This window comes from Falco naumanni, chromosome 10, assembly GCF_017639655.2.
Source record: "Falco naumanni isolate bFalNau1 chromosome 10, bFalNau1.pat, whole genome shotgun sequence".
NCBI lineage: Eukaryota > Metazoa > Chordata > Aves > Falconiformes > Falconidae > Falco > Falco naumanni.
Window position 1 is genome coordinate 37,762,680 of NC_054063.1, and position 27,422 is coordinate 37,790,101.

The 27,422-nt window shown below is 50.1% G+C and overlaps 1 protein-coding gene across 4 annotated transcripts in view; it reads right to left on the reverse strand.

Annotated features, from left to right (window-relative positions):
- The window catches only part of LOC121094508 (rho GTPase-activating protein 39-like), a 67,362-nt gene that overhangs the window by 23,113 nt on the left and 16,827 nt on the right, over positions 1–27,422 (reverse strand). For all 4 annotated transcript variants that reach the window (XR_005829871.1, XM_040608192.1, XM_040608190.1 and 1 more), the window contains exon 2: positions 5,378–5,776. Coding sequence is in view for 3 of the 4 variants with exons in the window: in XM_040608190.1 (XP_040464124.1) it covers positions 5,378–5,776 (399 nt within the window). In the remaining variant the exon portion in view is untranslated. The remainder of the gene's footprint in view (positions 1–5,377; positions 5,777–27,422) is intronic.

Sequence of the window (27,422 nt, forward strand, 5' to 3'; positions counted from 1 at the left end):
CGAGAGGCAAAGCCTGCGCCAGGACCTAGCCCATCCCACACTGTTTCAGACCAACTGCTGCGAGCTCCTGGAGCTGACAGAGCCCAGCAGTGCTCAGGCAGCTCTTGGGGGATGATGGCCATGTAGGGCAACCAAGCAAGGTGGGCTGTCAGTCCGAAGCAGGAGACAAGCAAGGGGCCACAATTCAGGATGTGAGGAGCGGTCCAGGAACACAAGCATTTGCCAGGGGTTCCCTGGTACCTCCGCAGAGCTCTCCAATGCCTTCTGCATGCCCACAGGCACTCCCACTTCAAGGAGAGGGTACTGCACCCCGGAGCTTTGCCTTCAGGGCTTGTGTGGGACTCAGGCATGTTCTTCATGACATGGTAGTGTCCCTGCATCGTTCCACCATGATATCGGGGCGGGGGGGGGGGGGGGGGGGGGGGGGGGGCGGGAAGGGTGTGTGTGGTGCCTCACAGGACCAGAGGAGACAGTAGAGCTCCACCAGTCCAGTATCACTGAGGGAAGAGGGAGCCAAGCTCCAGCCAGACCATGACCACCATGCTCCCCCTGACCAGAAGGTTTGTAAGTGAACATGATGGAGAAGTGAAACCTCCAAATGTGTGCCCTATCCCACTTTGCCTGTCAGTTTCCTCTTGGACACAACATGCTGATCTCCAGTGGCAGGGCGGCTGGAGACAGAGGAAAGAGGCAACATCACAGCGTAGAGGCTTTTTTGAAAGGACTGTTTCCACAGCCATGAATGATCCCTTGAGGCTATGTCCGGATACAGCTTCCCTCAGTTCTTTCCCCCTGCTGTTGAAGAGACTAAGCAGAAGAGAACTGGGACTTCCTGACTTCCCAGCATGGAAAAAGGTCCAGCCTTGTCCTTCTGGGCAGTGAAAGCCCTAACAGTAAGCAAAGCCAGCACTGGAGAAATCTCCCAGTGCAGCCTCTCGGCCATGCTCTTCAGCCACCAGCAGCAGAGACCCTGTGGAGCTCCCCAAGATGGTTCCTTCGAGGAATGCTTTCAAGTAGCTCCAATATAAACACCACAACCCAGCGCTGGCTTTCCCAGTCCGCACCCAGCGCCAGCAGACCCAGTGTATCCGGCAGATTTTCCCAGGCTCCAGAGCTCCATTGTTTGCTCTTCCCTCCCAGAAGCCTGGAGAAAAGGCCCTGGACCTCAGCTCTGTCCTTTCCAGCAGTCGTTTTCCTGGTGCTTTGACAGAGGCAGATGAACAGGGATGTTTGTATTTCTGCGGCGCTGCTGCTGCTGCCTCCGATGGCCACGCCAGAGGCAGGGATAGAGACCCCATAGAGGCAACCCACCCAAACCCAGGCGTGCATGGCCCAGAGGACAGCTCTGCGGACCTGTGCGAAGTGCATTGTGTTTGCACGCCCTGTCCCAAGCGCAGCAGCTTACGAAGGAAACAAGGCTGCATTATGGTGTTTCTTGCCCGATTGTAAAGAACTTAATATTGGCATTACTTACACAGGGCCTCAAGGGACATAAGCATATGATGAGGCAAACCAGACTTGTAAGAGGCAGAGGTGCCCTCATAACCACCTTCACAGGCTTCATGTCACACAACCCCTCTGACCCTGCTTCCAGCACACCTTCCTGGCACAGTGAAACCAAGCCCCTTCTCCCTCCCAGCCCTGGATGCCGAGCTGTGGGGAAGCTGGGTGAGGAGGGGACAGGCAGCACAGTCTGCTGCCCATGCAGAAGGAATCCATGCCTCTCCTGTTCTGGGGGACAGGATGTTCCTAGGGACAGCAGATTTCCACCTGAACGACTTTGAAATGCATTGTTATCGCAAGGGGAACCTCAAAACACCACTCTGAAAACAAGTCCCCGACCCAGGGAGAACCATGGGAAGAGGAGAAAAAAAGTCCAGTCTGCACAGACAGCAGAGCTGGGGATGGCAGAGTCCACTTGCAGCCCTGACTGGTGGCATGCCCTAATGCTGAAGACGAGCACACAGGCTCTGCTCCCAGCAAGACTGTCCTCTTCAGACCTCGGCCCTCTGCCATGCCCAGCCCCTTCTCATCCATGAGGCCTGAGGAGCTTCAGCAAACGCCAGCATGGCTGCAGTGGCTCACAAGACATTCCCAGAATGCTACCGACTGCTTTCAGCCCCAGGCTGGTCTCACAGTCCCCAGGGGAACACATCAATACTTCAGAGATCTTTCCAGTGTGTGAAAGGAGCATTTGGCCTCCATCATCCCTGGAGAGAGTCAGTCTTCCCTCCTGCTAGTATCCCAAGTGCTCAGGATGGGTCTGGAGCTGTAAGGCAAGTGCTGCCCACTGTCCTTGCTCTGGTGAGGGAGGAACAGAACTGGCACTGGGCTGGGCAGCAGCGGGAAGCACAGAAACAAGAGTATGTGCATGGGCAGAAGAGCTTCCCCAAGAGGCTCTGGGGATCACAGCAGCATCTCCCCCTTAGCAAGCAGCTGCCACTTCCCAGGGGGCGGTCGACCTACCCATCTGCCCAGGGAAGCCAAGGGCCAGTGTCTAGAGAAGGCTGCTCCAAGCTGGTGTGCTTCAGAGAGCTGCAAGAGCAGCATCAAGCAGTGGGGTGGTGAGGGAGAAGGTGGGATTGGCATGTACACTGAGGGAACAGGCAGCAAGGCAGAGCAGTGCAGCATCCACCTGTCTGGGGAGTGTCTCCACTCTGCCTGAGGCTGTTGAAAACAGTGTGCAGAGGGTTTGGAAGCACTGAAACATGGCAGCGGACACAGCAGATTTAGCAGTGTTGACAGAAGGCACGAGAGAAGAAGGGTGGGAAAAAACAATCTGCTAAAAGAAAAAAAAAAAACTCAACCACAAAGTATTACTGGAAAAAGGACAAAATCCCTTCCCCCAGCTCCCTGTGGCATGTGCTTGCAGGAGGCCCATCTTGGGGACCATGCTGGTCTCTTCATCTATCACAGAATGACAAACATAGCGAAGAAGAACAAATCTTTCATGCTCCTGTTAGAGACAAAAACAAAACTATATTGGGTACAGGTACCTATAAAGAAGTCAGATGCTACCAACAGCATTCAACGTATTCACCCTCTGTTTATAGAGCTGCATCCCTGCCAAGAAGGGGAAGAGGACACACTTTGTCCTTGGAGAGCACCACAGACAGCAGAGCTGACAAGCTTGAGGTGTCTGGTCTAGTAACAGCAAAAGCACACCAGCAAGGGCATTAGATCCCACCTGGGAACACTTGCTTTAGGCTCAGCTCTTTACTCAACATTTTACAAGCTAGCAAAAGGGAAGAAATCTCTCCCTGGGTGTCAAGACTCAGGTAGGGAAATCATTCTCTGCACCATAACCAGGCATGCAACCCCCACTCACGAACAGCGGTGACAACACATGATGGATGGGCAAGAAAACAGTGCTCAGTCTCCTGCTTCCAAGAAAGCAGCTTCCACAGGCAAATACCGGTGCAAGGATCTGGAAAAGCCTCACATGTCCAAGCAGTCTGTTAGTTCCCCAGACGAGCTGCCACTCAAACCCTTCCCAGTGCTTGACATTCAACGGAGTTTGTTGCAGGCTCAAAGTGCCCCAAGGTTGCTGCAAAAACTTGGGCTTGGAATGGAGTGAGGGAGGACGCCCTCCCACTCCCCTTACTTGCAGGAGAACCAGCAGGGACACACAAGATGCTACCTGGCATCAGTTTGGCTGGCAAGGAAAAGTAAAGCAAACTGCTGGCCACATCACCTCACTCCCCTTCCTCCTATATGAGGGATGCTGCATGGGGTCCTCCCTGCCAAGAGGGCCAGAGAGCTGAGGGATGGGCCAGAGCTGGCATCGCTTATCCCTTGAGGCACAGCTGTTACCCGGACCAAGGCTGAGGAGTCCATGTTTCCCTCCTGAGAGCCAAATCAGAAGTATTTTGGACCCCGCATAGCTCAGGGTATCTTACGCCCTGTGCAAGGACCTTGTACTCGCCCCTCTGGAAAGACTTAGTTTGCTGGCACCTGTCCCAACTGTCCCAGAATACCAGGCTGCAGAGGGACAAGTAGGGGAAGCCAGTCGGTTCACGGCAAATCCCACGTGCCTGTGGTCACTGGCGGGGGACACACACCAGAGGGAACTGGGAGCTACTGAGGTTCAGCTTAAGGCATTTCTCACTCTTTGGGTTTCTCCTGGCAGAGCAGGGATCATGCTCTGGATGGGTCTGAAGCTCAGAGGGGCAGCTCCTGAGGCAGGAGGCAATGGAAGCATCACAGGCACTTTATGTGCATCACCAGTGTTTCCCAGTCATGCAGATCTGAAGTGAATACAGAAGCATCTCATAGGGGGCAGAAGACAAGCGATAAATCTCAGTGTAGGGCACTCTAGGTATGTATTTTCCAGAATCACCATCCTACACGGGTTTTATCATCTTGACTTTTTTATTATCTCCTTGACTGCACCAGGCACACAGAGAGACAACCTCCATTCAAAACCCAAGCTGTTAAAAAAAGCCTGGCTCACTGCATTACCCAGAAGAGGGGACAAGGAGCACTGGCATAGATAGCAGAAGTCCCAGCCTGAGCTCTGCTCTAGCCCTTGGGTGAGTCACTTCTCAGCGTGACTCAACTGGGCTTGCTGCATGGCCTCCCCAGCTGTTGGTACCACATTCTCCAGGGCAGAACGACACCCAGACATGGCAAGAAGGATGCAGCGCAGCCCCAGGCAGTGGCCCAGGCAGATGGCCCAACCCCACAGAGCCTGGGGAGGGGATGCTTTTGTGCAGCTGAAGCTGGCAAAGTTTCAATACACCAGCACCCCCCACCCTTGTTGTCAGACTGGTTTGAGTTTAAGAAGATCTTTTAGCCAAAAAAAACCAGCATCCCGTTATCATTCCAGGCTTGACAGACCAAATAACTGTGCCCAGGAACTCTGTCCCCGCAGCCCCACCTCCTGCCCTGGCTGAAGCTACAAGCACATGCAAGCAGACAAACGGATGGGGAGGAAAAGAGAGCAGCCAGGCTTACCCATACTCTGCAGCAGCCTAACCCCTCGCACAGGGGCTCAGCCATCCCAGCAAACCCCATCATAAGCGTCTGACAGAGCTCTCGTCACTGTGTGACATTCTTGCCTATCCCCACTCCTTCTGTTCAGCACAAAGGGCTCTGGAGTGACAATTATCTTTTGATGTGTGTTTTTGTGGTGCCTCACACAAACAAGGCCTGGCCCAGACTGGGGACATTCAAGTGGTACCACAGTGGTGAAAGTGTACAGCTGTATTCTGGGAAGAGGGCACGCAGTGGTGATCACTGGCCTGGCAGCACTTTGTCCCAGCACTGCACCCTCTCGGGGCAGCATGGCTTCCCAGCCCATTGGCCAGGCAGGTGCCTGCATGGCAACTGAAGCCACCCATCAAACACAAACAGAGAGGGCTACAGCTCTCCCTACCTGCCAGGCTCTTTCCTCTTCTCTGCAGAACAGTCCCTCTTGTCCTTTTCCATCTCCTGCAACAGGACCATTTGGATTGGGGTGCTTCTGCCATCACTGCCTGTGCTGCCCCGGTGCTGCTGGGCCCTGCAGTCAGGCTGGGAGCTGCGCTTCATGGCCTGGAGCTGTGCCAAGGGCACGATGTCACAGCCCTGGGGCCGGTGCCACACTGTCTGCTGTGTGATAGCATTGTAGTAGTAGAAGCGGTTGTTGTTTTGGTCGAAGAGCTCCCACCACTGCTTTTGGTCCGACTGGCGCACCTTCAGGTTGGGAGGAGGCTCCCAACCACACTCACCCGTGGTCAGGTTAACATACATCCGCTCCTGGGAGCGGGGCTCGATGATCTCCACCCAATCCGAGCTGCAGGAACAAGAAAGCTGCATTAGTCTGGGCCAGAGGCTCTAGGCAAATGGGCTGTCTGGGAGTCCTACAGATCTGCTGCTTCTAGGCCAGGAAGCTGTGCTACAGATCAAAGCATTGCTTAGGGCCATTCAGTAATCCAGCAATCTAACTAAGGGGTTCAGGGGAAAAACAAAACAAGGGGAAGGGTTAGAGATGGGGCTGAGCCGAATCAGCAACTCCCTGGCACAAGGAAGGGGAGGTCTCCCCACCTAGTCCAGCCCTGACATCAGCTCACACCACTCACAAGTCTGGGTCTAGCAGCACAGGATGGGTGAACATCACCTGCTGATGCTCTGAGAACTCACATCAAGGGCTAGCATGCAGGAGTGCTGGCGCCTGGTGAGATGTACAGGGAGACTCACTCTCAAGAGCAGGAGGCTCTGCAAAGGCAGGATCTGCTCCTTTTGGGAGCTGCACCCTGTTGTTAATGCCACCTTGGGAGACCAAACCCCTGGCTCCTAACCCTGCAGGCAGCCTGCCCATGCAAGCGCCTGTCTGCAGGGCTCACCTGCCACAGGTCTGGAAGGGATCTCTGGATCACCCAGTCCCTGCTTGAAGCCCACACTCGCTTGGCCAAAAGATATACATGGGGAGTGACTGGTGGATGAGAGCATCTCCACTGCAGGTTCCTCCTCTCCCCCCCTTGGTGACCCTTCAGGTGTAAGGTGACCCAAAGGACAGGCACAGCCTGCCACTGATCCATACCCCTCTGCTGCCCAGAGAAGCCCCTCACCAGCACCCATGCTGGCCCAGCCTAGGGCTTAGCGAGAAAGCAACGCAGGCAGTGCTGTAGGGCTGGTTTTCAGGCAGACCAGCATGATGGTTTTGTGGCAACAGAGGTGTTGGCCTGCTAAGTCCTCATACATGGCACATCAGCCTTCAACAGTAACCCACCTACCCCAAAAAGCTGGCCCAGGTGAGAGCAGAGGAGCTCAGCAAAGCCAGTATCTCCATGGTGCTGTAGCCAAAACAATTTTGGCTAGCCCAGATAAAAGAAGAAGGAGGTGCAAACGCCAACAGGACCTCCTCCTGCATGGGAGAGATGCTGCCACTAAAGTGATCTCACCCCTGGTAGTATGCTCAAGTGTGCAGCTGAAAACAGGGATAAGATCTACACTGTGCCCCCCAGCACCTCCTCGCACACTCCAAGTCCTGGCCCTCCACCCTCCTCCTCACCACAGAGGTGGAGGCTGCAGGAAGGAGGCTGGACTTAACACAAGTTATTTCTGTTATTAATAAAAGCCATGTGAACAGGACAGGTCCAGAGCCATCCTTGAAACCCACCCCTGTCGGGTGCCCTGGGGGCTCGCCCTGACAGCCTCCAGCCACTCCCTGGCAAAGGCAAGGCAACAGGAGCCATTCCCAGAGGAACAGCAGAAGGGAGATCCCATTGCATCCCTCTCACACACCCTCTGCTGCTGGTCTGCGGTTTCTCAGAGGCATCTGGGCTGACAGTGGCAGCACTGCAGTGTTTGAAATGGCAGCCTGGTACTCGGCCCTGCTGGCACAACCATGGGAGCAGAGGCATCTGCTGGCAGGGCAGCACAGCCCTCGGCTCTGCCTGGGCTTTCTGGGGAAGGTCAGCATGTCCCATCCCACCAGTCAAGTCTGGGAGAGCATTTAAATTGCAGATCACACTGCCCTGCTAGGAAAACCGTGGGTGCATTCAATGCTGAACAGTCTGCCATGCACCCCTGAAAAGCAGCCTGCTCCTCAGCTCTTTGAGGATGCAAAATTGCCAAGTACAGTGTGAGTTCAACACAAAATAAACCTGAACTGCCTCTGAAAAGGTGCAATTCTCCCTGCCACAACACTTACCGTGTAATGCTGACCTCCATGCAGTCTCACACAGGGCTGATGTTCAGGCTACCAGACAGGCTGGCTGGGGAAGCTGATTCAGGTGAAAGCCACTTTTTTTGTGGTATAGTTCCATTTTCAGCCAGATCTGCTCACCCAGCCCAGGCTATTACCACCACAAGCATTTGCACTGGTCCAACAAGCAGCTGGGAACAGAGAACGTCACCTTTCCCCATAGCACTGATTCCTGCTGGGCTCCCACCATTGCCAGAGCTGGGCAGGGTGCTGCCAAGAGCGTGCCTGCAAGTGGGTCCCACTTGGGAAACCCTGTGTCCAGAAAACATCTGGTTTGTTGTTCAGTATTTTTTGGTCAAAACTACATCAGTTCCCCTATTTGATTTAAGGTGAAAGAAACAGCTGTACCAGTACCTCATGCCATGGCTTGGGGTAGGAATCACAGAGCTAGCCTGATTATTTCCATGGAGTTGCAATGACAAACCATAGGCACAGGATCAAATCAGCAAGTCACTGCCATTATCAAGGGCATTGTCAACTGTAAAGAGATGCCATCCATAAATGGCATAAAAGGAGAAAACCAGGGCAGCAGCAGAGCCCAGCAGCGCTGGGAAGAGATGAACACATTCACAGAGACAGCAGCAAAGAAGTACAAGTAAGATAAGGAACTGGCAAAGAGGGTCCAAGGGACAGGTCAGAGGGGACGTGAGGAGCAGCAACCTCTGAGAGCACCATAACTCTTCACAAGGACAGGCAGTCACTAGGAAGTGGGGCACAGGGGACTTAGACCCAGGTGGCAGAGTGGCAACTTGAGCAGGGGCTGCCGCTGGGAAGGGGGGAGGCTTCACCCAAAGAAGGGGAGCACGGCACACTGTCCTCGGGAGGGGAAAGGCAGGGGAGCAGGAGAGCAGGCATGGTGGGACACGCCACACTGCAAAAGCGACACACACACACTGATGAGCTTGGGGGAGACAGGAAGTACTTATGGAGCAGCAAGGAAAAAACCAAAACACAACAAACCAACCCTGCAAGGCCCAGCTGAGTGATCAAGACAGTTGAGTGATCAATCTTTTTAACGTTCCAGAGCACACTGGTTTTGATCTGTTTTGCCAGTACCTGGATTAACAACACTCTGAAACACTGACTGCTATACCACCACTGCTGCTCCTCAGGAGAGAGGAAAAGTCAGCTATTTTCTGTTAAGTGCAAGCTATTGAAAATAATGAATTCTTCTGATGGCACTTGGCCATGACTGAGCATATGTTGCTAACTATACCCTTCCGTTTTAATAAGCTTACATTTATCTTTGCATGTAAAGACATGTAAGTGGATGACCTGGGTTGGTGACCTGTTTGGTCCCCTTAAAATTGAAGGGCTGAGGATGACTGAGGTAGAGTTTAACTAGGGGAAAAAAACTGCACTGGACACATTGAAATACCAAAGTACAATCACATTCATATGTAAAGACAGAAAAGGAAAAGCAAGGAGCACATTCCTGGAGCAGGGCCAGCTGCAGGCTGCCACACAAGGCTTGAACACAACATCAGGAACTCTGGAAAAACGTGATAAACCCAGGATCACAGAGAGGTAAGGCTGTAACTTGGAGATCAAAAAAATTAACTCCAGCTCCCCTTCACAGGGTTCAAGAAGTTCTTTCCTGGCAAATGTCTGAATAACGCTTTTCCCTGTCCTCTCAGCTCCAAGTGCTGGGCAACAGAGCAGCCATGGAGCATGTTGTATCCACTCTCACCAGTAAGGCAGTGCCTAGCCATGGTCACAATGGGGGGATCGCTGTGGTGGTTTCAATCCATCTCACCTCTTGGGACTCAGTGGCCCCAGGCACAGGATTTCCCCACAGGCCCAGTTTGCAAACCCAGACCAAACCCCTCCAACTACAGCCCGAGCATGGGGGCACACAGCCCACTGGCATTGTGACAGCATCAGGGAACTAACCTGGTCACCAGAGGCCACAACACAGGACAATTTCAACACCCCCACTTGTTTAAGAAAAAAAAGTGCGCCCACATACCCAGTGTGCACCCTCCTGCATTGTCAGAGAGATTTCAGGAGTTTCCTCTGTGTCCTGAGCAAATACACAAATAGCTTCAATGCCTTGCAGCCTGTAAGTTGGCCACAGCACCAGCTGCTCATCCAAGTAGCCCAAGCCCCACCTGACTGCAAAGGTACTTGCCTTGGGCTCGCTCTTTCTTCAGCGGGATGCAAGGCTATGGGGGAGGCTCAGTCCCCAAGCAGCGAGGTGCCATGAGGGGTATGGTACACCAGGCATGCAAAAAGCAGGAGGAAGCGTAGGGCTTTTTATGCACAACTTCATCTCACATGGGCAGACAGATTTGTTCCCACCTGAAGGCTCAAGTCCTCGCAGATCAGCAGCTTGGTTTTTAAGTGTTGTATAGAAAGAGCAGGTAAGAGGCCAAGCAGCTGTGCTCTGTCCTGCCAGCCTCTGGGATTGAGGTGACAGACATTTGCAAACTTTGCTCCTCCAAAGAGAGCTTTGGTCCCTCCTGGCTGCCAGTCCTGCCTGGCAACACCTGAGAATTAAAAATATTATTAAGTTATTAAAAAGGGTTTCAGTCTGAAAGAGCACCCTGCTAGCATCTTCTGATTAGATCTTCTCACAAAGGCTATAAATGTTAGCACGAGGGCCAAGAAAGAATAAAATTGTTTTAATTAAAGAGAAGGAAGCAGGACTAGAAATGGAAGGGACCAGATACAGAAGAGAAGAGTCACTTACAGGAAGAGCTGAGAAACCACAAGTTGTTGAACAGGTACTACTCCACAGGACAGCTGGTTTTCTTGCCACCATCACCCAAGTGACACCACAGCCTGGACAGCCAAGCACAGTCCTTGGACACCACAAGTTCTTCACAAGACCATCCATAGATAAGAATAGTAGAGAGATGTTTCCTCAAACGGAGCTGTCAGCTTCAGACCAATGCGATGTGATCACCCAGCCCACTGCATGAAGCCTTCTCTCCACCCATTACCTGTGCGCACTGCTCAGCAACAACTCAGGGAGGCATTCACCTGACAAGGGTGAGGGGGCCTCAAGGAAAGCCACAGGAAACCCCTGCCTCAGGGAGCTTCAACCAGCCTGCAAGTACACCCCTCCGTGTGGCTCCAAGAAGAGCTCTTCCAGCTTGATCTGCCATTTCACTTCCATATTCTATAATTTTTGGGTTTCTGTGCCCTGAGTCAAGATCCCACCTCCTCACCCCACTTCCCTCCTTTAGGATGAGCCCTGAAGAGAGCTGGGGCATTACCGAGTCCTTCTTAACCAAACACAACTCCATACAGAGGGATTTTTGACAACTAATGCTCCCAAGGGGAGCCTGCAGCCTGCTCAAAGGTGGCCCCAACACAAAAGCAAGCAACTGGGAAATTAACCTCTTCCTCCAGGAAACAGAAGTTTGAACACAGCCAGTGTACAATCTTGTACTTAATATCACAGAAGGGTGGCTGCACTCAGAGGACAGGGGACCTTCCTGGACAGCACGAAACTGAAGAACTTGAGGGGCTGTAGGCCAATATGACCTCTATGAGCGCTGATGCTTTCCTTCGTATCTCCATACCTCGCATGCACAAGGCACTGCTACCATGCCCTGCAGGGGCAGGCAGCTTGCTGTGTCCTCGAATGAAGAGCTGCAGTTCTTTGCCTATGGCTCCAAGCCAGGGATGCTGAAGCTTCTGTGAAGCCCCAGGGGGTGGTGGGGCCCCAGGACCAGGCAGATCCCATCATCAGAGGTCATTTAACTGAGGGCATGTCAATACCAAGACCAAGTACCTATTAAGTGGTCCTCCTTGAGGATGAGGGATGAAGAGTTTCGTCATCAGACACACAGAGACTTAAGTACAACTCTCAGAGACCAGTCATACTGTGACACTGGTCAGGGGCAGGGACATGTGCATGGGGCCCAGAGCTCCTTACTGCAGCAAGCAGCTGGGGTGATGCAGATGGGCATCTGAAGTGACCTGTCCTACAGAGACAGGGAGTTCAGAGCCTCCTTCATTTGCTGCTAACGGTGACGAGGGGCCCCACGAGAGGGAGCAGAAGCAGCCTTACAGAGAACAAAGCCATGTTTACAACCCCTACTGCTCCAAAGGGAGGCCCCAGTAGCAGACCAAGGCAAACCAGTTAAGGAACAGGGAGTGGATACCAGCCCAAAGGCACCAAAGCTGCTGACATTGGTCCTCCTATGCAGGTCCAGGCTCCCAGCTGGCTGAAGAACAGACGGGCTGTGCTCAAGCACCCCAACATCAGCACAGCTTTTAAGAGGATTGTGCTTGCCCCTTCACCTTCTGCACAACAGGCAAAGCCACCCCAGCACAGCATCCCAGCACACTGGGTGGCTTGTCAGACGGACTCCCTTTAGAAAAACGTCACTCAGCGCAGATGCTGAGCAATACAGTGCAACCCCTGGGGGGCTCCACATTGCTCAGATTTGCACAAAGCCAGGACAAGACCCTAACACTCATCTGTATCCTGGAGCTGAGAAGGCCTCCAAAAAGGCCTCTAGCACCAGCTCCTTGTGGCAATGCTCCACCAGCTGACCCAGTCAATTTAGGCTTTACTCACTGCGTTCTCTCAGCCAAGTCCAGAAAAGCTGTCATTTAGAACTTGGGGGAATGAAAATACCCAAAACAACCCTCCTCATCCATATATATATGAACTTTTTTTGAATACACGTGCATCTTTCAAAACAAAAATTATAGAGGAACTAAAATAAATATAATGTCAGCCTATTCCTAAAACTCCTCTGCTTCTGAAAATAAGTATTATGCAAACAAACCAACCTCTGTTTTGCAGGAGACAGACCAGACTGAAAATACAGAACAAATGGCTGCAATTGCTCAAAGCCTGAACACATGTGCTCAGCTCCAGCAAGAGCAGAATGGGGACAGCCCCCTGAAAGCAGAGTACAGCCCAGCAACACATTACAGAGAGCAGAAGAGAGCACAGCACCATGACTTGGATGAGTTAGAGGTAAAAGTCTGGAAGAGGTCCTGTCACACAAACTATCTTGTTACTTTGGTGGTTTTAGTTTAAAAAAAAAAAAAAAAAACACACAAAAAAAAAAACACACAAACCAAAACAAAAAAAAACCCACCACCACCAAAACACAACCAAAGCCCCAAGCCTTCTGCTAAGTCGTATTTTCAAAGATAAAGACGTCAGATGAGAAACTTTGTGGCCTTTCGGTTGCTCAGACCCTGCTGGTTCTTACTTCTTCCCTGGTCGTTCCCAAACTTTCCCCCACCCCCTGTACCAGCACTGCTGGCTCCTATTTTGCTGCTTTGAGTTTCCCAATTCACCCCAGCTCCAGAGCAGAACTGAGAGCAATGGGGCAGCTCATCCCACAAGAACGAGTCAGGACAGCACCAAAATTAATAGAAGATTCCACTAAGGTCCTTTCTCTCCAAGACAGTAGTAAGTAACAAGGCCGTTCAGGACATGACTGAGATTTTCTACAAGAGGACCTGGAGGGGCAGAGGGGAATCTTCCCTGAGGGAAGACAGACATCATGCCAAGTCACACTACAAAGATAATCAGCTTAAAATAAAGCCCAGAACAGCCCCAAAGGCGTAAGGTCCTACAGCCTGGCACCAGCACCTTGGGTGGGACGGATGCACTGGCATCTCAAAGCACTGCACCTCAGTTGGGAGAAGGGAGGGCAGCACAGGAACTCCCACCACACCAACCTTCATGCTTTCCATCATCCACTCTGCACTGAGCACCACCCACCAGGACTTGTGCAGCCCCAGGCTCATACAGATCTGGACCCTGAAACCACTCCCAGGCAAGTCCTGGAGTCATGCATAGGGCACCCCACAGGAAGCTAAGGACAGAGAGACTTGAAGTGCTGCTCAACCCCACCCCATTCTCCATCCCTCCTCCAGAGGACAGGGGTTCTGCAACAGAGGGAAGAGCAAGGGGCAGGAAACATCCTCGTTTTTTTCATGGCTTTGGGACAGAGCATGAAGCACCTGCTGAATGGGCTCTAACAGAACAGGAGTTCAGGCACTGGAGATGCAGACACAGTCATCAGGGGACTGCACAAACCAACACTAAAGGAAACTGCACCTGAGGGCAGGAGGAGAAGTAAAATCCGCTCCCATTAACAAAATCTCAACGATGCAGACTGTACATAGCTCTGCCCGCACTTGCACAGCTAGGGTAAACACAGGCTCTTGCCACAGCTCCCCTGTTGGAGGCACAAAGCAGGGCTGGCTGCTGTGCCTGGGGAAAGGACCCACTGTTCCGTTGAAGACCAAGGGCCTCCCACTTCTCTCTATCCCCAAATTGTCAGTGAGGATGAGCACCATGGAGTGTATTATGGCTGGAGTCCAGCTGTGGCCACTGCAGCCTGGGCAGAAGGTGAGAGGCATAAGATGTGAAAATGGTTACAAGCCCTTCCCTCTGCTCTTTGTAAGGGGCCCCAAGCTGGCCAGGGACATGGATCCGGCCAGACAGCCTCTCCTGTGTCTGTCCCAGACAACCCAATCCCTTGGAGAGCCTGAGCCCCTGGCCACAACAGAGCAGTGAGACAAGTTTCCTTGGGCTACAGGATCTGCCCAGACAACCCATCCAGCCCTTGAGCTGCTGCCACAGCATTCTCTGGATCACTCCTGACATCATGTTTTGTACATCAGACCACAGCCCAAACCCCCAGTCCTTAAACATCTGCCCTGAAGCTCTGCTTTGCCCCAGCTGCAGTGGCACCTCCTAAGCTCAGTGAAGGCTTCAGCAGAGTCATTTTTACTTATAAGGGCTGAGCATTTGAGAACAAGGGGGAATTGGGGGGGGGGGAGCAGAGTACTGGCAGTTTTCACCCCCTCTCTCTCCTTCCAAACATGCTGCATGGATCCACAGGCCCATCCACATCCCAGCTGCTGTGGGGGAGGCTTGGTGCCAGCCAGGGGGCACTGGGTGCCCTGTAGGGGAGCTGAGGCCTGGTGCAGCTTGGTGCTGTCCTCCTGCCTGTACAGCCACAGGACACGTGGTCAGGTCTGTTGCCATTGGGACTCAAGAGTGATACCAGCAGCACTGCACTCAAGACAGTGACTGTATTCCATCTCAATACACTCGTGACCAGACTTTGTCCCCACAAACAGGATTTACATGGGAAATCCTCAATTTTAGCAGGATCCTAGAGAGGAAATACTTCACAGTTGCTTAGGTGAAAGTATTAGGGGACAACCTGCAAGTTCAGCAACAATTGACCACTATGGCTGGGAAGTATCCTGTCCTTCCTCCACCCCCTAGTGCTGCCCCACCAAGGCATACGAAGCTCAGCCCTCGGGCAGCAGCCTGGAGCCTTCCCATTGGCCCCAGAGACAATGTCCCTGGTTTCAGGGAGGATTTGCCCAGACACTTATGCTGTAAGCACAGCTTGATGAGCATCCATTGCTGCCATCCCACCTGTACATGGACCCCCTGAAGCAGGCAGCCAGCATTCACATGAGGCCTGCACCAGCTGGATCCTTTCAGGCATGCAGATCTCTGCAGTGAGGTACTGAAGCTCACACATCTGCTTTCCCCTTATGTCTTCTTGGGACACACCAAACTATGACAGATGCTCCCAGCTGGAGCAGAGCTAGGAGTAATAAATAAATCCACCTCCAGGAGTGTGTGCTGGCACTGAGTCATACAGGATCTGCCCCAGATAGGGCCCAAAGCACCTAAGAGCCCCCCAGCATGAACATAAACCCAAAATTAAGCCTAGGCTGTTCCCATTTTTATCATGAGGATGGATACAGGACAGGAGGGAGGGACAGAGCATGGGTTTCCTGCCTTCCCAATAAGCTCCAGCACCATGTGGCTCCCTGCTGATTGAAACCCTGGTCAGTGACCAGAAAGCTGAACATGGCTTGTTGCTATTTCCATGGACCCCTAAGTCCCCTCCACCTCTCACCAGAGCAGTGACTCATCAGACCTAAGCAGGTCGACATTTCCCAATGCTGACAAGGCTGTGCCCGGGGCAAAGAGCTTTCTGCTGATACCACCGCAGGAATGAGGCAGAGAAGATGTACCTGCCAAAAGGATGAAGGGCAAAAGCCCAGAGTCCTGGAGAAGCAGCACACATCAAGTGCTCTCCCGAAGCCAAAGCAAGTAATGTCACACAGATGGTATCCCTGCTATTTCAAGTACACAGCAGCACCTGCTGCCCTCTCTGTCATTCTAGGAATTACTGACAACGGTCCTGATTTATCTAGCTTGCTGCCCAGCTGCTTCAGAACTGATATTTACTCTTCACAGCCTCGTATGTCACCACTACCAATTCCAGGGATTCCTCCCAGCATTACCATGAAGCCCTTGCAGACAGGGACCCTGCAGCTGCTGCCTCAGCCAATTGATGCCAAGGAGACTAGCCCAGGAACAGCAGGCTCCACAATCAGAAGCCGTTGTAGGAAAAGCTGCCCCACCACATAAAGACAGTAACTGCTCCACCACCCCAGCAGCAGCCCAAGTCACTCACGCTGCATGAGGAACATGGCTCTGCAGCCACCTGATTTTTGTCATTTCTGTGTATGGATAGATTATCCTAGGCTTGGTGAAACCATGAGAGGCATTGCACAGCCACAGACATACTGCACTGCTACAGAGCATGTAGTTTCCCGATATAGGAGGGGAAAAGAATAATTTTTCTACTATCTTCATCGAAGGGAAGAGTCCATAGCAACCACGAAAGAGCAAACAGCCAAGTGCCAGAGACATTCATTTGCTACACAAGGGAATACTGAGCAACAAGAAGAAATCATTTACAGAGGTTTCCGAATGAGGCCGATGCAGAAGACTGGGAAGACAGGAACAGAAAAGAAGCCTACAAAAGCAGAAAAGGGAAACCGTCAGCTGGCATCTTGGGACCGAGCCGCCACCTTAGCAAGAGCATGCAGGGATGGGGACTGAATGGACCTCTTGAGACACCCACCTCAGGTCTAAAATAACCCTGCCAGACCACAAAAAGCCCACAACTTCAGCTTTCCTAAAGGAGGCACAGGAGCCAGCAGCAGTGGGGGCTGGAGGAAGCCAAGGTTGTAATTAGAGGGTAGAGCACCTACAAGGCAAGGCCATAAATAAATGGCCTGGTGTCACCAAGGGTGCCAGCTGCTGACTCCCTACAAACAGGCAGACTGCAGAGCCTAAGGCTTTCAAGCACCAGCCTGCAAAGCTACATATCTGAAACAGCTACATTCCTAAATGGCATTAGCAAAATAATGGCCCTCTGTCTCTTTTCATTTAAAGGGCTGCCAGTCATTTATTAGCTGAAACACAGCGTCCCTTGAAAATTCATGCACAACACAGACACGGTTTGCAAGGGACCAGGTTATTTTTCTCAGCTAGCAGAGCCTACAAGACAACGGTGACTAAAAGTATAAAACAAAGATAACAGTGTTTCATCATAACTTTTTAAAGCCATTCCCGTCTCTTGCAAACCTCTCTAGCTGCAGCTATCTGCCGACTCTGTTGAGAAAACTAAGCAGGAACAAACAGAGGGGCTCTTGAAAGTATTAGCTATCCAAGTTTGTTAAGAATGACTCAACCCTTACAATGCCAGGATGGCAAAGGAATTTGGCATCAAGTCAAAGGCAACAGGAAACACAAAGTCCACAAACGATTACCTCTCCCCTGCGCCCAGAGCGGCCATCAGGAAACTCATCCTGACAGGACTCCATGCAGAAAAGCTGCTTCAGAGTTGTCATTTTCCCCAGCCCAAAGCACACTAATTTCCTCTGGCAAGGGAAGAGAGGCAGTAAATAAACAGCTGAAAACCGCAGCCACAGAGTTCATAAACCCTTCACAAAACAATAAGCAAAAAAACCTCTTTTCCATGAGAAATTAATTTCTTATATTTGTTTTGCCTACAGCACTCACTGAACAAAAAGCACATCAGACATGACAGAGTAAGGACGCTGCAAAGCCAATGAACTGGACTGCACCAGTCCCCTCCTGCATGCTTGCCCCATGGAGCAGCACACAGTTCCCTACTCCATGCACACCTTGATCCCCAAAAAGCTCACCTATTGATGACTGAATTAGCAGTTTGTATGAAAAACACAGCCCATCCTTGATTTTTTCCATTGTTTTTAATTCTGATGTAACGAACAATAAAAAAAAATTTCCTCTGAAAGGAAAGGCATGTTTAAGTGTTTCCCCAAACTGACATTCTTTTCCTAATTGTCTCAAAATGTTATGGTGAAGGTAGGAGTCACATCCCGTGAGCTGCATCTCAACCTCTGCTTTCGGGCACGACACACTTGCATCTGTAGGGTTAGCAGTGGCTACAGCAACACCTTTGAACTCCAAATAAACAAAAATACTAGTTATGTATAGTTCTGATGCTTTGTCATTAACAGGATCTGGCTTGATTTAATGAGAAAAAGACAGAGTCGCTCAACCTTGCCTTACAACGCAGTCACAGCCTTTTTAAAGCTAGACATTTCTGAAACCTCACATGTTGGAACAAAGTGCAATTAGTTAAAGCCCAAAATCTGCCTTTGCTCACATCAAAGAAGCTCACCTTTGCTCATGTCAAAGAAGCAAAGGTGGAATTAACCTTCCTAAGAGTCAGAAATAAGCCAGTTATTGGTGAACAGTTGTGTCAGTCACCCAAGGCTCTCGAAAAGGGTGTCACGTTATTTCTTGGAGGCATCCATGAGAAAAACCAGCTGGGCTGTGTGAGCTGGTACCATCCCAGCCAGGTTCACTTGGCTGAACTCCGCATTGCGTGTGCAGCCACCCCCTGGGAGCCGCAGCCCTAGGCAGCGCCTCCAGTGCTACTGCGTTCAACAGACCTCCCAAGAAACAGGTAGGGCAGCAACAGAAGAAGGATCCAGTTGCTCCCTGCAGATAAGACTGAATTATTTCTTGCCTTGGACCAAGCTTTTGCAGGGCATATGCTCATTTCTTCAGTTTCTCCATGGAGGCTGGTAGGATGAAAGATGCTGTGTTTTCTATTAAGTCTTTTTCTCTCTGTTACAATGTTAAGCTGTCAATCCAGCAGGTTCGGGAGATTGGGGGAAGGGTGATGTCAAAAACTGTTGCATCAGAAGAAGCTGCAAGACTCGACAGCGCCGTAAAATAAGGAAGACATTCTATGAGCACTCTGATTTTCCTTTTAACTCTCAAGTTGGTGAGGAAAGGGGGCAGTGAGGCTTTTACAGTTAACAGCTACACTTCTGAGGAAGAAAACCAAACTCCCTGGGGAAGAGGCAATTGGCCTGGCAAAACAATTCATTCCTTACACGGATGAAAGTGGGTGACTGTACAGCTGTGACTTGTGTACTACCTGAACCAGAGCTGGGGACAGACTCATGATCCTGATGCCCATCCACTGCAGTGCATCACAAATGCTCAGGCTCAAGAGGAACTGCCGGCACAAGCAAAAGACAAGTCTGACCTTTTCCACAGCTCTTCAGAAGGTGCCAAAAGACCTGGCAGTGGCATTTCTGACACACTTCCACCTCAAAGGAGATTCATCCAGGTGTGGTAACGTGGCTGGGAAAAAGCGGATGCGCACTTGGGGATTTTAAACATAGCTAAATTCAACTACTGCCAAGGACAGTTGAACTGCAAATTTGAATACACATGGTTTATCTTGCTTAAATGACTGAGAGATAAGTTAAGAAATCGTGCAGACCAGAGACTGGCCCAGATCATGTTTAACTGGCAGCAGGTTCTCCCCTTGACCAAGTCAGCCTGAAATAAACACTTAAGCTTCCATGCATAGCTGGAAGAGTAAGTATGTGTCACAATTGTCAGGGGTGGGGGGCGGGGGAAGGCAGAGCAGAAAAAAGAAAAGGAATAAAAAAATCAGACTCTGCTTTCTTAGAAATAGCACAAGAGACACAGCTTAGTTCAGGAGGCAGCTGCAGAGCTGGCAGCGCTAGACAGAATCTCCAGAACAAAAAAAAAAAAATAAAAAAAAAAATCCAGGAAACCCCCAGTGTCACTTCTCCCCACAACTGATCTAAAATGAGCCTATCCCTCGCACTTGGTACATGGTACATGAGGAAGAAGAAACTTCCTGGCTACGGTTATTAATAGCACCACAATGAGCAAGTATGAAAAGTTACACTGCAGCCCTGGAAGATCTTGGCTGGATCTTGAAAATATCTGTTGCCATGGCAGTAATTGCTATACATGGTAACAGCGAACAGTGGTGTGAGAACAATTTACTTTTTGATTTGGTGCCCAAAACAAGTTCTTTTGTTTTTTCTCAGCAAAAGACCTAGCATTTATTAGCTTGTGTTCAGTCCAAAACTGAGCTTTTCACTTACAAAAAAATTAAAAAAGAGCAAAAAACCACAGTGGCACTTATTCTACTTCCAGCAGTTAGAAGCAAGGACTTTTCTAAGATGGGATGACCTGATATTCAATATTCAACATAACAGAGGACCAGAGTGGTGTCATGACTTTTTCATTCTGTCCACTGCTCCCATCTTTGCTGTTCACAATCTCTTCCTCCCTTCCTGCAGTGCTGCTGAACGCAGGCCCGTACTTCCGCAGAAACACCTGTTACCCCTGACCTCATTCCTGAATTTCAGTGCTCACAATTTCTTCCCTCGTTTGCTTGGAGCCCATCACTGTGCACATGGACCACAGCATGCTCTTCCCCGGGCATCGCTTCCATCCCCATTTCTAGGTCACATACAAATGCTGTGAGCAGCAGAGATCCCAGCCTGTCTCCCCAAGGGACTTCCCTCCACTGTGAGGTTTGACAGTCTACTCCTCATTTTCATAGCCTATCTTTTACGCATTTATTCACCCATGCATCCCATGATGGACTTCTTTTGGATACCCCATGCTGAAACCTTTCAGAGAGGTCCCCTAGACCACTCCACTGCATGAGCCCTGCCATGTTCTCACAAACACCTTCCAAATACCAATGGAGTCATATGGCTCAATTTTGGTCTACAAAAGCCATGCTGGCTCTTCCGCAACATGTCATATCTACCTTTGTTCCTACTTAATGTCAGTTTCTGGAAACTTTCTAAAACTAAGATACACACCTTAGAATCCAGCTGCTCCTCCATCCTGCCTACAGCCAGGCCAACAGGAGAGAACTGTTCGGCAAAGCACATGAGTCTAGTCATGCCCTCATCTCCAGCTTCTTCCTTATTCCCCCAGAATCCACACTTATATTATGGATGCTATAGGTATATCCCTGCCTGTTCTTCCCAGTATCTGTTTCAGACTGGCTGCCCATAAGTTTACCCAAATGCTCTTTAAACCTGCTGATGCCTTTTGCATCCACAGCCTCCCAGGACAAAGAATTCAGAATTTCAGCACACATTGTATAAAATAAAAGTACTTCCTTCTACCTACTTTAAACCAATCTCCTGTATCAAGTTTCATCAAGTGCCCCTGGTTCTAGTGCCATAAGATTTGGTAGATAAAATTCAATGTAATCAGTGCCTTCATGATTTTGTATACCTTGATCATATGCTACACCAGACTTCTATTCCAAACCAGGGAGTCACGATTTCCACCCACCCTCACCCCCCATAAGACAGGTGCTCTGTCTCTCAAGTCATTTTAACTGTCTTCTCTACAGCCTCTCCACCACCACTGTCCTTCTCAAGATGCAGAAACCAGAACTGCATGCAGCCCCTAAGATATGCACCAAGGTGTTACAGGGTCAAAATGATGCCCTCTGTCTTTTTATTATGTCCTTTGCTGATGGTGACCAAAATACATTGGCTTTTCTGGCTCACACACACAGAGCTGATGATTCCGAGCTCCTTCCCGAGCTGTAACCACCAGTTCCAGGTTTAGTATCATACAGGCCTGGTACAGGTAATTTTCCCCTGGGAGTACCCCACATCATCTTACACTGAAGTTCCTCTGCCATTTATTCATCCACTTGCTCAGTCCTGTGAGTCCTTCTGGATTTCTTTACCTTCAATGAGGTATCCAAACACCTGAAGGAATTGAGGGTCCTCTGCAGTCTTGGGGACTTCACCGCACCCCTCCATGCCTAAGGTCACCCACAGAATGAATACCAGTCCCAACACCAGGCTCTGGGGCCTCACTGCTGACTCCTACCCACGGTGAAAAAAGGCTATTAAGCCCTGTTCTTTGCATCCTAATCTTCCACTAGCTCTCAGTCCATAACAAGACCTTTCCCCCATGCCCATGGTGACTTAGCTTCTTGAAAGCCTTTGGTGGAGAACCTTGTCAAAGGCTGTTTGAAAACCCAGATATGGGAAATCTATTGGGCTTGCCACCCACGTGCTCATCAGCCTCTGGTAGATCGATGAGGCAGGGCATGCCTTTACGTTAGCCTTGTTAACCGTCTTCCAAGAGACCGCACTTGGCCATGCCTTCAGTGATCTTGTGCAGAGGCCCAAGCATGGAGGTCAGACCCACTGGTCTGTGGTCCCCAGGATCCTCTCTACAGCCCTTCCCTAGCAGTGGGCCTGGCACAGATATTGAGCTACCTGATGTGTACCTCCCCAATTTCCTCAAGACTCCCCTCTTTTAAAAAAATGCCATCACATTTGCCACCATCCATTTCTGTGATACCAAGGGCACTTAAGCAACAGGATACACACAAAAGTATCTCAGCAATTTCAGATTTAAGAACCTATAGTACTCTTGAGTAAACACTATCTGTTCCTTACAGTTTCTTATCAGTTCCTCTGTTTGCTCTAAAGCCATTTCTACTGACATTCAACGTCAGACAACTTCTCAGACAGCTCTTATGTAGAGAGCCTGTAGTTTTCAAAGCTACAAAGCTCCTCCACAGGAGTCAAGACAGCCAAAAAATGGTTTAGATCTTTCTGTGATGCCTTTATCTTCCGTACCTCTCACACCCTGATCCCTTCTTCTGCCTGTCTCCAAAAGGTTTCTGATATATTTGACAAGTAATCATATTGGCAAATTCACTCTTCAAGTATTATTCTGGCCTGCCTCATTTTGATTTTACATGTGATCTGCTGAAGCATATACTTTTTTTTTGGTCCTCTTGTAAGGACTCAGCTTCCCCTTTTTGACCAACATCCTTCTCATTCCATTAGCCTTATTTCCCCTGAACATTTCCTTTTGTTTTCCATCTTTCTTAAAAAGACAAAAAAAAAACCCAAAAAACAACAGGGGGAAAAAAACCCACTTTGATACTTTCTCAGTAGAGGCGCATCCATTCCTTCTGAGCCGCCAGTGTCACCATACCACCTCTGGTCCTACCAGCTACTCTTTAGCAGAGGGACAGTTGTACAAGACAGACGGTATCAGGGCTCTTACGAAACAGACAGCCCATTTTTGGCAGACTCGGGAGCAAACACTACCTCTACAACACAGCAGACATTAAGTCTCATTAATTTTATTAATGCTGCCAGTCATAAAGTGCCCATCATAACCACAAGCTCAGTGTTATCATGATTGTTCCTGGGCACATACATACTGAGTTTTCACAGGCAGCTGCATATTCCCAGTTTCCAGATGCCCAAACTGAAGATAGGTTTCCAGCCGGAAACATATTACATGACCAAAGCACCTCCCAAGGCACCCACCACATGAGAGGCACAGGGTTCAAGGCTACTCCTTCCTGGGGGAACACAGGACCACATCAAAGGGCAGCCAAGATCCCAGGAGAGCAGTGCTCTGTGGCAACGTCTCCCTTCCACAGAACAGCCACAGCCTGGGCTTTCTCCTTTGTTCTCAGCACTGCTGAGCACACAGAGCTGCTGTAAGGGTCAAAGCTTGCCCAACTCCTGCCACATTCCTGCCAGAGAGGAGAGGCAGAGCTCAAATTGCTAACAAACTGCAAAACAGGTTTAGTGAGCAACAGGTTTTAATTTAAAAAAATTAAAAAATTCACTGATCAATTTTTGCCTGAAGCACAGGAAAAACGAGGGTTTGCACTGCCCAGCTGTTCACTCCTCTTGATGTTTACTGTCACAGCTTAGCAGGTGTGAAATTGAAAGAGATGAAGCCTGATACTCTTCTGCATCTTGAGCAGTACAGACAGCTCTGTCATGACAGACAGGGCCACAGCCCAGAAAGGGGCTGGCTGAACATGTCCCCCCCAGCAGCACCCACTTTTCACAGCCAGCCACACTGACACTGCTCTTCATCTGCAGGCCCATGTACTGCCTGTCCTAACGAAAGGCTGTACTTCCACAAGGACCAACAAACAGTCCAAGCTCTAGTACAGACACATCTCACCATTAAAGCTATGTTTACGCCCACAGATGTCATTTGCCTTTCCCAGGGAAAACAGCTGCAACATTAGGAGGGTTTTGAGCTATATCCCTTGAGGCAAAGCAGCACAAATTCCTATTGCAGGTAATAGCCCCAAAATGGCAATTTCAGGGGAATACTGTTAACTCAATGTCAAGCCCCTTAAATCCTTTCTGCTGTCCATGGAACCTCCAGGTTTAACCCAGGTCTGGCTAGGACATGGAGGGCAAGAAAGCAGCATCACAGGCAGCCCCACAATAAATTTGTTCTCTGAGCATCCCCACACATTCACTTGAAGAAATGGCTGCTGCTGCAAACAGCAAAGGTTTAAGCAACGTAACAGGAATTAAACACATGCCCTCCCCTGCCTGTGCCAAGGGCCTGCAGCGTGCCACTCCTGGGGGCCAAATTCTGCTTTGGGCAGGTGCTGCACGTGCTGCCAGGATTGCAGTAATGGGAGCTGCTGCAGCCAGCTGCAAGGGCTATTTTATTTCAGTGCCCAGAGTACAAGATGTACACGTATCAGGGAACACTCTCAAATAAGAAACAGTGCTCTTCCCCAAAGAGCCTCTGGTGCAAGATGCAGCCCAAAATCAACATGCCACAAGTGCAGCTCACCACCCAAGCCATCCAGGCCAGGTAGGAATGAGCACATCAGCTACTGGAAGTCGCCCATTTTTATATTTTGAGCTGAACTCTGGGCTGTTTCACTAAGCCATTTGGTGATCACCACACTGTTCACCCTTTACCACCTGCAGTCTGTGCTCCAGAGACAGCAGGGTAGACCCAGAAAGTAGACCAACATGACATTTCCCTCTAGCCCTGCAGCAAGCATGCCTTGCACTGAACACATTGGGTTACCAAAAAACTTCTCCTCCCCCAAGTACAGACAGTTCTTGCAGCTCAGCAAAAGCTTTCCTTATCCAGATAGAGACAAAAACAAGTGATTTCATCCCACCGAGACCGCATAACGTTTAAGCGCACAATTGCTCAGATGTTACAGGCAGTGCTGGATGGCCAGCTAGGGACTCTGCCACCGCACCCCAAGAGGCTGCCTTGCCACAGAAGAGCTCTGGGGAGCCCGAAAGGCTGAATCACCAACATCTCGCCCTTTGCCAGACTCCATCCAGCCCTCCTCCTCTCCAGAAAAAAGGCAACCTGAACAAATGTCCTCCACTAAAGGAAGCTCTGCCCTGCAGCAGCTCTCTGCCAGCCTCCAGCTCACAGTAAAGTTTTGACATTCAAGGACAAAGTCTCAGCAACATACCCAAAGTCACCCCTGCAGCTCAGTGTCCGATGAACCACAGGAGAGGGAACTGAATTACATCATGGTACACTGAAAACAGAATGGATCCAGTGCCTTGCTGCTGCTGGAAGGAGGGGGCCCCCTCCATGCCCATTCATCCCTATTCTTTTCCCATGGTGCATCCCCGGCACTCCTCACACAAGGACACTAAAGCTCCTCAAATACCTCATGGAGCTTGCTAACTAAAAAGCAGCCAGTGTTCTCTTGCTTTAGTGAACTCAACCATCCTGGTGAAAAGGACCCAGGGCCAGGAGGGGGGGGGGGGGGGGGGGAAGAGAGGGTGGCAGTGCACAGCTTCACGCCTGGAACATCATCACTATCTTGATCTTTTATATGTTTATTGCCATCCCAAAACTAGAGTTCTGCTTTGGAAAAGCCTTCAGTCTCCAGAACCTCAAACCTCTGTTTTAAACTAATTTCAAATTACAGCTTCAGTGCAGTCTGGCAGAGTTGTCAGACCACCAGGCATTTCCTCAGCAGCTTCTAAACCTGCAGTACAGAAAGGAACGCAACACCTGCTTTTCACCCTCATTTTCAGTGATTTTAAAACTAATTTAATGAAAACTGAAGTCGCTCATTTCAGGGCCAAGCTTTCTAAGGAGTTTCCAAGCCAAAACTGGAACTTCTGCCATTTGTGCTCTAACGCAGGCCTGCAGGTGAGAGCCCAAGGGCAGCACTGACCCAAGCACAAAGCTGCCCTCTAAGCCCTAATACTACTTGCTTCATATTCATTTTACTGTACTGACTAAATGCAACTCAGCCATACCCCAGACAAACTATCCATCGTATTACAACGGTATAAATTGCTAAGAAAATTTACTTTCATATTATAACATGTTTAGCATTTGTCCTTAGGCATACATTAAGTGTTTCTCATGCCACACGCACTCCAGGCTCTGCACCTCAGCTCACAGCCCTTTTGCCATCTCTCTGTTTTGCTTGATGTTGATTCATTACCAAGAATTCATAAAACACTTGGAGCTTCTCCTTTCACCATAACTTAGAGCAATGCTTGAATGGCCTAATAAAAAAAACCCCAAGCCTAATTACTGTAGCTAGGGAGCAAAGAAAAGCTAAACTGTGTGGCTAATACACAGCTGGATATTTGTAGCTATCAAAGGACTATCAAAGAACTACAGTACAGATGAGAAAGAAACAGTCACCGGGCCACAAGAGGACCAAATATGGCATTTACAGTTTTACCTCAGACCAAACATGTTAAAATTAACAGTTGGACTGAGTTACTGTTTAAATGCACATAAGTGCGAGTCAGAGACTGGATTACAGTGTGTGACCACCCACAGCTTACCCCACATCTGGAAACAACCCTGCACTTGCTATTTCCTACACAGCACCAAAAGCACATGGGGGACCAGCCCAGAGTAGATAAGGCTGTGTGTGGGAGCACAACTGTACAAGCAGATTAGCAGATGGGTGAGGACCAGGCACTGGAGCAGCTGGGGTAGCCAGGATCAGTAGGCTAAAGCAGGTCGGAGTCCTGACAATAGAACCAAACCAACCACCACAATGGCCCAGCAGCCTGTGCAGACGCACTGGAAACTGCAGCCAACACCCAACCACCTGGTCTGGCCACAGCCTCTGGAGTGGCATCTTTCCAGGCAACACTACACAACACTGCTCACCCATTGCGTTCCCTGGGTCTGTATTTCAATCAGCTATAAAGTCTCCTCAGTTAACTTTTTCTCTCACTTCACTTTGTTACTGGAAATATTTTATGCCATTTGTCCTTCTAAACCAAGCCCTAGCTGCTGCTGCACATGAAAACTCATGCACAAGAAACTGTACTGCCTCAGAGTCAAAAAAACCAAGACAGTTGAACTCCATGTGGTTAAAGAGGATTTGCTGAGCTCAGTTCCAACTTGTCAGGCACCAGTGTGCAGGGCTTTTCTTGGTATCACTGCTGATGAAGACAGTAAGCCTCTTTGTCATTCTTCTGGGGAGAAAACCCACACAACCACAAACAAAACCAAACAGAAAAACCAGAGCTACAGAACAAAGAAGGCATCCCTGCTACAGTGCATCTGGCCCTGGGCCACTGGTTCACGATGTCCAAGATGACACAAAATCCCACTACACAGAGTCTTTTCTGCTTCTGTAACAGGTTTCCAGTCAGAAAGCAGCGAACTTGTTTGCTCCGGTAGGAAACAGCCCTGTCTGCCAAAGCCAAGTGCCTTATGGCAGCGTCCCACATCTGTCAAGTTACACAAATGAGCCCAGCACAGGTTTGGTGTCATGTGTGTCCTGTCCTGTCCCCGTCCTCCCCC